The sequence below is a fragment of the Penaeus chinensis genome, chromosome 3 (assembly GCF_019202785.1).
Source record: "Penaeus chinensis breed Huanghai No. 1 chromosome 3, ASM1920278v2, whole genome shotgun sequence".
Classification (NCBI taxonomy): Eukaryota; Metazoa; Arthropoda; class Malacostraca; order Decapoda; family Penaeidae; genus Penaeus; species Penaeus chinensis.
In genome coordinates this window covers 21,314,951-21,327,450 of record NC_061821.1, presented here as the reverse complement: position 1 = coordinate 21,327,450, position 12,500 = coordinate 21,314,951, and the positions used below count along the sequence as shown (strand labels likewise).

The window sequence follows — 12,500 nt, the reverse complement described above, 5'->3', positions numbered from 1 at the left end:
AAAAGTAACATTTTGATATTATAAATAAATTAAAATCAACATATCAAAATATAGAACAAAATGAATAGAAACATTTCAAAATCAGAAATAAAAGGCAACATCTCAATATCAATAACCTCTAAAAAAAAAAAAAAAAAAAAAAAAAAAAAAAAAAAAAAAAAAAAAAAAAAAAAAAAAAAGGATCTAAAAAAAAAAGATCTAAAAAAAAGATCTAAAAAAAAAAGATCTAAATAAAAAAAAAAAAAAAAAACTCAATGGGCATCACATAGATTACCCAAACAGCGTGAACCGAGAACCGCCCACGCACCTTATGAGTGGGCTGACCGGCAGGAAAACGAGGTTGATGACCCATCCAATAACCGAATTATCGTCGTCTTCTTCGCGGGATTCTCGGATGTGGCTGGAAAGGGGGAGTAGGAGGGAGGGGGAATCAGTGCTGGTGTGATAAGAAATATCTTTTGTTCTATGATTGGTGATATGCATTGGTCATATGGTAGGCTTTGCTGTTATACCAGTAATACACGCTCGGACACACGTACGCACGCAAGCGCCCACACGCACTCTCTCTCTCTCTCTCTCTCACACACACACACACACACACACACACACACACACACACACACACACACACACACATCTCTATTCAACTATCCTCAAGCGTACACATAAACCAATGGATATATATAACCATTAGGGGCTCAAATGTTTAAACAATCGTATCAATTCAATCTTTTCAGGAAAAAAAAATCAACACATTTTACATACAACTAGAACCACCTCCTCGCGCTCATGACAAACGATTATCACAAATAAAATGACACTCCTACAAACAAAACAACACCCGCACTCACTACTGCAGGTTCTTCAAGCCAGCTGTGAGATGCGGGAGGAAGAAGAAGAGGAGGTAAAGCCCGCGGTTTTTCGGAGGATCTTCCAGGCTGTATTTCTCGGCGATGATGCTGATCTGGATCCCGTAGCCCAGCAGGTAGGACAGGATTAGCACGATGAGGAGGAGACCCTCCAGCCACGTGAATTGGCGGTGCTGGTCACGCCGGTCTGCGGAGTTAGAGGCCGTTGGTGAGTTGGGAGAGGAAGGGTGAAGAGAGAGGGAGTGGAAGGGGAAAAATAAATGGAGGGGAGGAAGGCAGGGAAGGAAGAAGGAAGATAAAAAAAACGTAAGGGAGGAAGAGAAAGTTGAAGTAAAACATGAAGTTAGTGTCTGAGTTATGTCTACACTACACAAAAAGGCGACTGAGGCCAGGAAACAAAATAGGATAGCAGACTGACTGAGGGCACATTTTAAAGGTTATAAAGAAATTATTAAGCGTTAATGAAACATACAGATAACGATGAATGTCGATAATAATAATGATGTTTACACATATAACGAGTACTACTGATGAAAATTTTGTGTAAAGAATGTATGCAATTGTACACTCTGCCCTGCGATAATCAAACACTGGCCATGCCCTGTCGCTGCACTAGCCGCTTCTTGTGTTTTACATTATTTAACTATCCTCTTGTCTTTTGAGAATTATCAAAGTGATTAAATGTTTTTACATTATGCATTGTGCCTATTTTATATATATATATATTTTTTTTTTATAGAACATTTACCTTAGTTACGTTAACTGAACATGTACGGTGGACTCACTCAGTCTGACTCGCCAGAGTAAGTGATTCTATTTTAAACCCAAGTTTTAGACACAAAACGTTTCAGCTCGTAAATCCGTGACACATTCTTTTGGACTAATGCAAGGCAGACACTAATAAGTAAAGGTAAACACAACTGAATAGCGTGTTCCTTCTTAGCATCAGGAGAGAAAGGGAAAGAGAGAGGGAACGGAAAAGGATGACGAAAAGCGGAAGAAAAAACGAGAAAGGAGAGAGAGGGGGGAGAGAGAGAAAGAGAGAGAGAGAGAGAGAGAGAGAGAGAGAGAGAGAGAGAGAGAGAGAGAGAGAGAGAGAGAGAGAGAGAGAGAGAGAGAGAATTTTTTTTTTTTTTTTTTTTTTTTATAAAACTACCTTATGTTTCTATAACAAGTATGCACCTTGCGGATCTTAATACGGATCTTTTCCGTTTGGCGTACAGCGCTAAAATTAATGTTAATATAGATTTTCTTATGTAGTTTTGTCCTTAGAATCCGAATATGACAACCGTTTTATGGAGAAACGAACAGTTTTTAAGTTATTTTCCTTTGAAGTTATTTTCTCCCTATCTAATACATATTTCTGTATTTTCAGAGTGAAATCATGGAGAAGAAAAGTAATGTTGACTTACAGTGGATATTTGAAAATATTAAAGGTGAAGAAGATGCAGTTGCTTTTTTTCAAGAACATGATGTTATTTCAAGTAAAAAACAGTGCAGAAAAAAGCATGCTATGGAACTGAAGAAAAGAAATGACAGTTTTAGTTGGAGATGCAGCAAGAAAATGTGTGAGCAGGTAATTTCCATTAGGAAAGATACTTGGCTAGAGGGTAGTGTACTACCACTCAAGAAAATAATATTGATCATATATTCCTGGAGTAAACAGTATACTACTATTAAATTTGCCAAGGAAGAACTAGAGATCAACCATAATACCATGGTGGATTTCAATAACTATCTAAGAGAGGTGAGACTTACAAAATAACCTAACCTAACCTAACCTAACCTAACCCAACCCCTAACCTAACCTAGTTCTGTATTAATAAATTGTATATAATACTGAATATTACGACTTTTTAAAGTTTGAATTCCTTCAGTAATAGATAGGAAGAAAATAACTTTAAAGGCAAATAACTCAAAAACTGTTAATTTCTCAAAAAAAATAATGTGATATTCTGATTCTACGGACAAAAATACATAGAAAAATCTATATTAAAATTACTTTTACCGCTGTACGCCAAACGGAAAAGACCCCTTAAGACTTATTTTCTTTACTGTACAATATACTTATAGAAAGGATTGTTAGTACACTTCTTCCTTTACTAAACAGGGCGAAGAAAAAGTAAATTCCAAGTATTCATATAATATGTAAAAGCTAAGATATAAATCAGTCTTTTGACCACAATTCCCTTTTCTACATTCTCGGTTAGATATATTTTAATATTTGATCCCCAAGAAAAGCGGGCGATTCAATATCAAGCTTTTGTACGAAGTAAGATTTAACAAGGGCTAATTCTGAAGCAAGCATCGCGGACATTAGTAAAATAAAGGTAATGTTTAAAAATACTCCGAGGCAAATAAATCTATAGGAGTCTCAATATAATCAATTACTTATTGTTACCTTTCTCATTAATTACTTGTTATCATACTGAATTACTAAATCCTAAAGCATGATGCTTTCTTAGTATCAGTAACTATCCCGGTCCATTCATTCGAGGAGTAATTCACGATGCCCTCAATATCATTAATGTTTGGGCGGTCACTCGTATTCTTATTCATGGCTCTTACAAAGGCCTATGGAGAAAAAAGTAATCTTACTAGTTCTATTTTGTTGTAATGGTAATTCTTTTCAGGTTAGGTAGAAAAGTTACTCCTACCATACCAATTTCTACACATTCAGAATTAGTAATACAAAAAATATTAATGTAATAATTACAATATTAAAAAAACAAGGAAAGACTGGAGAGTGATTTTCATTTTCATCCCCAAAACAGTATTACAATAAAACCAAGAAATAAAATAAAAAAGACTTACTCAACCGAGGCGTGTAGTGGGTGTAATCCTCGGATTCCCCGCTCGACGGCATCTTGGTCCGAGGCTCGACTATCACGGGGAACGATCACCTTCCGGCGACCTCTCTGGTCTTTTGCTTTAGCTTTTCTTTTAGTATTTTATTTTCACTTCCGGTTATCAACACAATTTTTTTCGGGGAGTGGGGGGGAGTGGGGAGGGAGGGTGAAAATATATATGTGTTCCAGCAGTCGGTTCCGAAGTGTCTGCCGTTAGGTTTCCCCGAAGCAACTTTCAAAATGACATATTCTACATTCACACACGACTGAAAATGGTTCAGAGTGCTGTTTGAAACGCAATTACTAAATATAAATTACTTATATCAGTAACCAATGTAGCAGGATTCCAGAAAATAAAACAATCGCTATTAGTGACTTAATATTTTTTCTGTTGATACACATGGCAATCTCGACAAGAATGGTCCACTTCCATGACGATACTGGTCACTTATCTCTTCTTATCTGTTAGGCTTCTGTTATCTCATTACTCACCTGCCCTCTTTACCTGCTGGAGCATATATCATGGTTACAGAAAGCTATCTTATCTCTCGTTGACGACCAGGATGTTTGGAAAGAAAGTAATCCATGAATTTACGGTTTACTTATTTCCGAGTGGTAATTTTTCCTTGTATCCTTATCGATGTGAACATGGGAAGGCAATTGTCCATGGATAAGTGTCCAGTTGTCTTATTGTCAAAATTTAAGTAAACTTTGACTGATAATGGCAAATTTAAGTATTGACTGGTGATGCCAATACGTGTGCGCAAGGATGATAACTAATAACATCTATATTGATTGTTGTATTAAGGGAGACTATCTATGACAATCATGATAAAACTGATACAAAAATAACAGCAATCGGTGCTTTGAACTACCATTATCAATATCACAGGAGATAAGAAAAGCAATTTGGGTACAAAAATTACAAATACTGATATATCTTGTATTTGTGCATTTGTATATGCTATTGTGCTACTGCTGTTACTTCGATAATTGCGATCTTCATGCCGGTATTTATTAGAGTACTGATGACTGAATGTACCACTACTGTCATTAACAATTATAACAACTGCAACAGTACACGTACAATAATTATTTCTGTATGATTCATTATAATCATGTTAACAACGATAAGAACCTGTTGTTATAATTATTATTCTTATTATTGTTATTATTATTCTTATCTCTCTTATTATAATTATCAATATAATAATCGGTATCAGTGATAATACCTTCCACGATGATGATAAAGAATAGTAACAAAGTTAAGAAGATTTCACTATTATAATAATCATAATAGTCATAATTAATATTCCCACTTGCTGTCGTTAATATTTACTGTATCATTATCACTTGCATTAAAGCCATCGTCAATAGGATTTTATATCAATATAATCACTATCCAGTGTCTTTATGAATGCAACCATCCCCATTTCCAATAATAATCGTATTTGTTTAATTATTTTTTTTATGTTAGTATGACTATTGATATAGTAACAGTGCCATTCTCGTCATTTCACCACAAGACTAAATGCATTGACCATTTTCCTTAAGGTATATAATTATTACACAGTTTATAAAAGCACACCAACATTTCTTACAACTTCCAAACTTCTTAAAACTTAACCCAATATGAACAAAAATAATCAAAACACTGTAAAACGACTTTTTTTTCTTTTTAAAGAAATCACACACATACACGTTTCTCTCCAGCGAATACCAGCAACCAACTGTTCTTGGACACCAGTGGCGATCTCGTTAACTTATCTTCATTAAAGGCCGTTGGTCCGGTGACGACGCCATGGCCATTGTGATGATAAGAGAGATAAGAATAACGTCTCACCCAAGATCTGCACGTGGGTTTTCAAAACAGGACATCAGATTAGATTGGCTGAACTTCCTGTGCCGAAAGTTTCGTGGAAAATTGAAAATTTAAATTTTCACACTTAGGGGATACCCGAGATTAGAAGGCAGATTCTCCCGAAAAAGTACAGGGAAATTGAAAAATCAACTTATTACGCCAGTTTGTTTAGAGTAATATTGTGAATGTGTAGAATTTACTTCGTATTTTTTTTTTTCTTTAATTTTAGGGAGAAATTACATTAAACGAAACACAGAACATTAATAGGTAAAACCGTATTCATTTTGAGAAATGTAGAAAAAATATTTTTTTCTACATTAATAGGTAAATATATTTTCTAAAATATTATTCTTGTATTTTTCCCTGTGTGTTATAATAATCTTTAACCTTTATCTGTGTGAGCTGGTCAGTGTAGTTGTATACCACTATCACACTGGCATACTTACCAACATTTCATCAGCAACCATTAGAATGCGAGTGTTAAAACGACTACTTATGGCATTCAACATCAGTAAATGGAAATATTATTAATTTTCTTCGCGTCCTTGTTTTTACTTGCCCTTACATGATTCTGATTGTGTACTATTATAGTATATGTAACATTGCCAAACCAAACATAAAGTAAATTTGATCTATGTAAACTACATCCTACCAAGGAGAATATACGTAAAAACTGTTCAGATTATAACCACGCACAGGCACTCCTCATCGACTACCACGGTTTCATTTCAGCAGACGCCAGCATTGGTAATTTATTGTATTTGAGTATATTCATCTGATAACTTAGGTTTCGCCTTTCAATTATATTCATTTATCTTAGGTCCCGTATGTAACGAAACGAAATTAATTGGAAAGTAGCATTTTCATTTACAACAGCAGAGGAAAAAGAACATGCAATGTATGTTTCCTTTTCATACAGAAGGAACCGTGATGTTTGTCTTTGCTCTTCTTGCATTAATTCAATTTTAAAGTAAGGTTATGTCATCCATGGAGCAGGGGTAGGGCCAAATCTCTCTACTCTGGTGCAAAATATTGTTATTCATGTGGTGTTATATACCACCCAATAAGAAGGTTGCGCTATCCCATTCGGTGCCACTAAATAGAGTGTACACCCCTGCATCATCAAATACCATGGAGTAGCTTTGTGCACATGTAAAACCTAGATATATGTAATGATATACATGTATTACCTAATCAACTGATTTAACAGAACAGACCTTTTACTTGCCTGAAATTGAGAAGGAAAAACGAAAAGTTCTCTGAGACTTTTGAAAGTAGCAACACGGAAAAACAGGAAAACATATCTCTTCTTGAAATCACTTCAAGGGACCTTAGGGTAAAGAGAAATTGGGAAAGAATACCAACACATTTTAAACTCCTGTCCAGAGACATACCAAGAAGCTGCTGTGGAAAGTTTGAGGACAGGTAAAGCTATGAATTTTAACAGAAACTACCCAGACGTGCTTGTACACCAACTGAGCATAGAGTGACTTGCCATGTTCAAGATGTTCATATGAATAAATCATGTACCTCCTTCACATGAGCCATGCTAAGGTTACAGTTATACTCAAATCTGGTAAACCAGGAAATTACAGACCAGTCTCCCTCCCCAGCAACTTCTCCAGGAGGTTCTTTGACAGACATCCAAAAGATGAACAATAAAAAATCAGTGCAGTCCTTGCTTCTCTACTCTGCACTGCTAAATTGAGCAGCCAATTCCTCCCAACAGAACTCAACCCAGAATATTTTGGAGTGACAATGGACCTTTCTTTAACCTACATGGAGCATTTTGATAACCACTGAATTGTAAACTATGAATAATTGTATAGGAAAGCTTGCTGGAACAACTGAAGTAGCATCCCAGACTGTGCTCAAAACCTGCATGAAATCACTCCAAGGGACCTTACATGAAAATAGTGATAATAAAATGGATGATTTTTCTTCTATGTTTAACATCCTTTTCTAAGTTACATTACAATTGAGACATCTAAAAACAGCTGTTATAGGCATGTTGATCACAATTTGAATATGCTGAAGATTCTTGGATTTTTTTTTTTTTTTTCAAATCTTTTAGGCAGTAATAAAATTACCTTTGGCCTCAATGTGAAGGTACCTTTAAAAATGGGCATTATGAAGATGTGGATACACTTTGGCTAAGGTACACACAGACTTTAATGTATTGTTATGAAAGTATCAGTCATAAAACGAGTTTAGTCACTGAAATATATTTTTTTTTTACATATAAAATGAAAACTTTAAGTATTTAACCTTGAAAAGTATATTTTCAGAATAATACAAAAGCTTGCTTTGATTTTTATTAAAAAATCCAATTACATAAATGTACATAACTTCATGATAAGTGTTAGATAAAATAAAAATTCATTAATTTTGTATAAAGTATATTATTATTAAGTGTTAAACACATTTTCCATAGAATCTGAAAAAAAAACTATGAAATCATTCTTGTAGCTAAATCCAATAGCTAAGAAATAAAACTTTTTGTATCATGCTGAGATCAAGGATTTTCTTTTCATTTTTGATGGTTACCACTTCTGTTATTTTGCTACTGAGAAATGTGAACAACCATCACTATACTAACAAAATAATAATAAATGCATGTAGTATATGTTTTAAAATAATGCCCCTGTTAATTACTTTGTACTAATTACCAGGCTATTATCTGACTTTAAGAAAAAAAAAGTTTTTATGCCATGAAATGATTGGAAATACTCCAAAAAATTAATTTAATTTCATATGAAGTCAATCAGAACAGAAAAGTGTTTTTTTCAATAAAGTAAAGAATCTACTTTGCAGTAACCATAAACAGAAACAAATTTAAAAAAGATTTATGTCCCATCCTATTTGAAAAGAATGCCAGCAAAGCATTGAATATAACAGATCTCCTTATTAAGCGTATATATTTCACATCACTGGAAACACTAGGTATATAGTATATTGAAAGCCCATTTTGTTTGAGTAACTTCTAGATGTTTCTCTGTTTATCATCAGCACATCAAATGTCCTAAATGCATATAGTACTTAGGTAGTAGCTTTCATTTACTAATTTTCATCCTTGCACATATACACATTCACATTCTAAGAACTAGACTGACAAAGCACACATTTGTCACCCAGGTTTAAAACACACTAGAGAATGTTACATACAAGGACACTCAGACACATATTTGCATGTATCCAGATACAGATACAAACAGAAATTCTTTACATACATCTGACCCTATGATATCTGGAATTCTTCACTCAATATCAGATTCTTTGTGAAATTGCTATTATAAGCCATCCACCTGCATTACTTCTATTGCACACAATAATAACTGTATTATGATTATAATTTTGTTTTATCTTTATAGTATTTTCTTATCCTCTTAACATTCTTCACTGGTATGAAAGTAAAAAGTCTGCTGATCATATCACTTACCAATTTTATAAGAAGACATTAGCATCAATATTATTAAATGCCTGCTCCTACTCAGTTCTGTGGGTACTTTAGTGTGATTTCAGCTAAAACCAAAAGACTGTTAAGTTTTGAACCTCTCTTAAAGTTAATAAGCTGATTTTTTTTGACCCAATGACATAGTAATAAACTGGATGATTTTTCTTCTATGTTTAACATCCTTTTCTAAGTTACATTACAACTGAGACACCTAAAAACAGCTGTTATAGGCACGTTGATCACAATATTAATATATCCTCATGTTATTTACATCCATATCTATCTCACATACCTCATAAACTGGTGTTTGAAAAGTGTTTAATCATCTGGAAACTGCTAATCAAAAATGGATATAATAACTGGCATGTGTGGATTTATGTCTTGCACATCAGCATTCATTAAATATTATGTCAGTCAATCTATTGTAAGCAGTCAGCAGTTACCTTATATACTATGGACATTTTTTTTTCAACTACCTCTACTTCTCTATCTACTAACATATCTTTCTATTTACTATCTCTCTATCTATCTACAAATATCTTTCACTTTATCTATTCATCTACCTATCTATCTATCTATCTATTTACCCATATTCACATTCAATTATCTGGCATCAGTTTATCAAAGAGTTACATTTCCTTTTGACAATTATTTAGATCTGTAATGAATAAGTTTCTATGAAATAATCTCCAATACAGTTCTGCTTCTTACACAACATAGTAGTTGGACTTGCAGTGTGCTGAAAAAGAGAATAAATAGTTTATTAACTTATAAATCACTAATTCTTATTGTAAAGGCAGCAGAAGGAAATCGTTTCTTAAGAAGTCATGGTTTCATATATGTCTAACAGAGTTGTAGACTTCCTAATGCATAAGTGCTTCTTACTCTCAGTGTACATTCATTTTTAGGTTCTGAAAAACTGCTTCTGTTTTACAGTTGTCTTCACACATGTAATGCAGATGCATCTTCAGTCATACCATAGTGTTGAAAACTGTATTTATGATTAACTTTTGGGTAAAACAAATTACACGAATTTTCTTGAATGTGATTTCATAAATTTACATGAAACACTGTTAAAAAGTATACACTTATGTTAAGGAAACTCGTGTTTATATAAATACTTTTATTCATATATTTCGTACATGCACATAACCTTTAAACATGGTGCTTCTCCCATGTAGGTCAATCAACAATTAATGATTAAAATGACAGAGTGTTATTTCAAACTCCTCTGGTAATTTTACATGCTAAAAGCATTACCTATAAATTCTGTGACAAGATCACTGTCAGTATTCATTTTCATTGAACCTGTGATGTCTTCGTTCTCAACCAAAGGGAGGAACAACTGTACAAACTCAACAGTGTATGGTGGTGCCACAATCTCCAACACCTAGAGAAAATGAGGAAAACCATAAATAAAATAATTTTCCGTAGATAAAGAAGAATTTTCATTTTGAAACAATCTTTTTAAATAAAAAATCTCAAGAGTTTACATTTTCAAAACCATCTTTTAATATATAATGTGTTTTGCTTCATAAAGTTTCATCTTCAGAATGGATGTATTTTCAGTGGTTTGATGAAAGCAATGGAAATTCATCCTTTTTAACCAAGCAAGTCAATCAATTAATTTAGTGAATATAATAATACACAGGAAGGAAGAAAATTAAATAATATAAAAGGAAAACAAAGGAATGGAAATGAGGCAATGTCAAGTAATTGAAGGGAATTAAATTTCTGAAAATGAAAGAGAGAGAGAGAGAGAGAGAGAGATAAAAAAAAAAATGTCCCTAAGATATAATTAAACACCTATCAAAAAGAGGGAGACCAATTTCTCAGAGAAAAGAAAAACAAAAACAAGCTTACCTCCCGAACGAAGTACCGGATAAGGGAGATGTCGGTGTCACCCTTAGTGTAGCAGCTCTTAATATACTTCATCACTGGGAGAACACATCCTCTGCTCAGGAGATTCACCATTCGGTCCAGCAACATCTTCCTCAGTTCCAGCTTGAGGTGTAAGATATTAATTGTAACCAATTAGTTTTACAATAAAAAGTAGGCTGACATGTGAAATATTGCCAAGTTTTGTGGATTTTATATTGTTTTCTGTTTTTTAAGAATATGACAGTGGTAGGTCTGCATTTACCTTAATGTCAGTTATATTAGTCAAATGTAGCATTCAATGTCAAACCAACTTCTGAACCATTCCTGACAGTGGAGGCATTAAATAAACTCAAAAAGGCCAATGCTACGATACATATACATGTCCTCAGTAAAATTTAGTTTTTTCAGACAATGATTCTTGGTTTATGTGTGTATATATATATATATATATATATATATATATATATATATATATATATATATATATATATATATATATATATATATATATATATATACATATAAACAATACACACACATATATACACACACTATATGTGTGTGTGTGTGTGAGGGGGGGGTGCATGTGTGCATGTAAAAAGAGAAAGAGAAAGAGAAAGATATAGGATGCGGCCCATTTCCCTCCCCTTGAAAACACCAAAGACTAGAAAATAAAATAAATTAAAGGAAAGGAAAATAAAATAAAATAAAAGGAAAGACAAGAAAAGAATTTAAAAGAAAGAAAGAAAGAAACCAACTTACATGTTAAATACTTAAATCAATGTATTAAGGCAAGCAGAGTCATAGCCATGTTTACTAAAATGTGTGAAAATTCATCCCCAGAAGGCCTTACTTGTACAAGAATTTCCAGGTCTTGGAATTCTGACTCAAAGAGTTCTATGAGGAGATTGAGAACTCGACTGTGGAGGAGGAGGTGTATGGAAACGACCTCATCCAGCAGGGCAAGATGAGTCGGTGTTGTCTCAGTGCACAGCTTGAAATAACTTGGTTCCTTCACAACACACTCGATCCAACGGACAAGACCGACGCTCACCACAGGGAACCTGAGTAAGTTACCATACATCTTCTTAAGTAGCTGCATATAACATATATACTCATATATAAAGTATGTCTTCATAGGGCAAGGTTTAGAAAGAAAAGTACACCATAAATAAAATTTAAACATGTTAATAAATGTAAAAATACTTTGCTGGACAAACAAAATCACTATTTCCAACAAAACAGATACACACAGAATAAGCTAATATTAACATGACTTATTACCTGATACACTGATACAGTGTATTAATCTCTGCTATCAGTTCCATTGCAGACTTCCCACCCTGACAAATGTTGTGGACCTTCTCAATGGCTTGCTGTGTGGGCTTTAAATCATCTCTGTTCACCTGAATAGGTAATAAACATACATACATTAATCAACCCAGCTATGGATTAACAGACAAAACAATTTAAGTCTGTGTAAAATGTGTTAAGACATCAATGATACTGAAAATGGCAATAACTACAATCATATCAGCATTTAAATAATAATGAAACTAAAGATACATCACCTGTCTGGGACGGCT

General features: G+C 33.6%; 2 protein-coding genes across 3 annotated transcripts in view; both read right to left on the bottom strand.

Annotated features, from left to right (window-relative positions):
• The window catches only part of LOC125044532, a 10,445-nt gene extending 4,941 nt beyond the window's left edge, over positions 1 to 5,504 (bottom strand). Inside the window, exons 1-4 of one of the 2 annotated variants that reach the window (XM_047641232.1) lie at positions 5,418 to 5,504; positions 3,684 to 3,984; positions 852 to 1,056; positions 308 to 400 (exon numbers count right to left, since the gene is read on the bottom strand). In XM_047641232.1, coding sequence (XP_047497188.1) covers positions 308 to 400; positions 852 to 1,056; positions 3,684 to 3,735 — 350 coding nt within the window. In that variant the 5' untranslated portion in view covers positions 3,736 to 3,984; positions 5,418 to 5,504. Of the gene's footprint in view, positions 1 to 307; positions 401 to 851; positions 1,057 to 3,683; positions 3,985 to 4,210; positions 4,866 to 5,417 lie in introns of those variants that run through there. The other variant, XM_047641238.1, reaches the window with a different exon arrangement.
• A 2,377-nt stretch (positions 5,505 to 7,881) lies between these two features.
• Positions 7,882 to 12,500, bottom strand: part of LOC125043846 (negative elongation factor D-like) — a 10,321-nt gene continuing 5,702 nt past the window's right edge. Inside the window, exons 10-15 of the mRNA XM_047640177.1 lie at positions 12,486 to 12,500; positions 12,199 to 12,320; positions 11,768 to 11,978; positions 10,897 to 11,037; positions 10,294 to 10,423; positions 7,882 to 9,772 (exon numbers count right to left, since the gene is read on the bottom strand). The exon at positions 12,486 to 12,500 is cut by the window's right edge and continues 116 nt beyond it. Of these exons, the coding sequence (XP_047496133.1) occupies positions 9,741 to 9,772; positions 10,294 to 10,423; positions 10,897 to 11,037; positions 11,768 to 11,978; positions 12,199 to 12,320; positions 12,486 to 12,500 (651 nt within the window). The 3' untranslated portion in view covers positions 7,882 to 9,740. The remainder of the gene's footprint in view (positions 9,773 to 10,293; positions 10,424 to 10,896; positions 11,038 to 11,767; positions 11,979 to 12,198; positions 12,321 to 12,485) is intronic.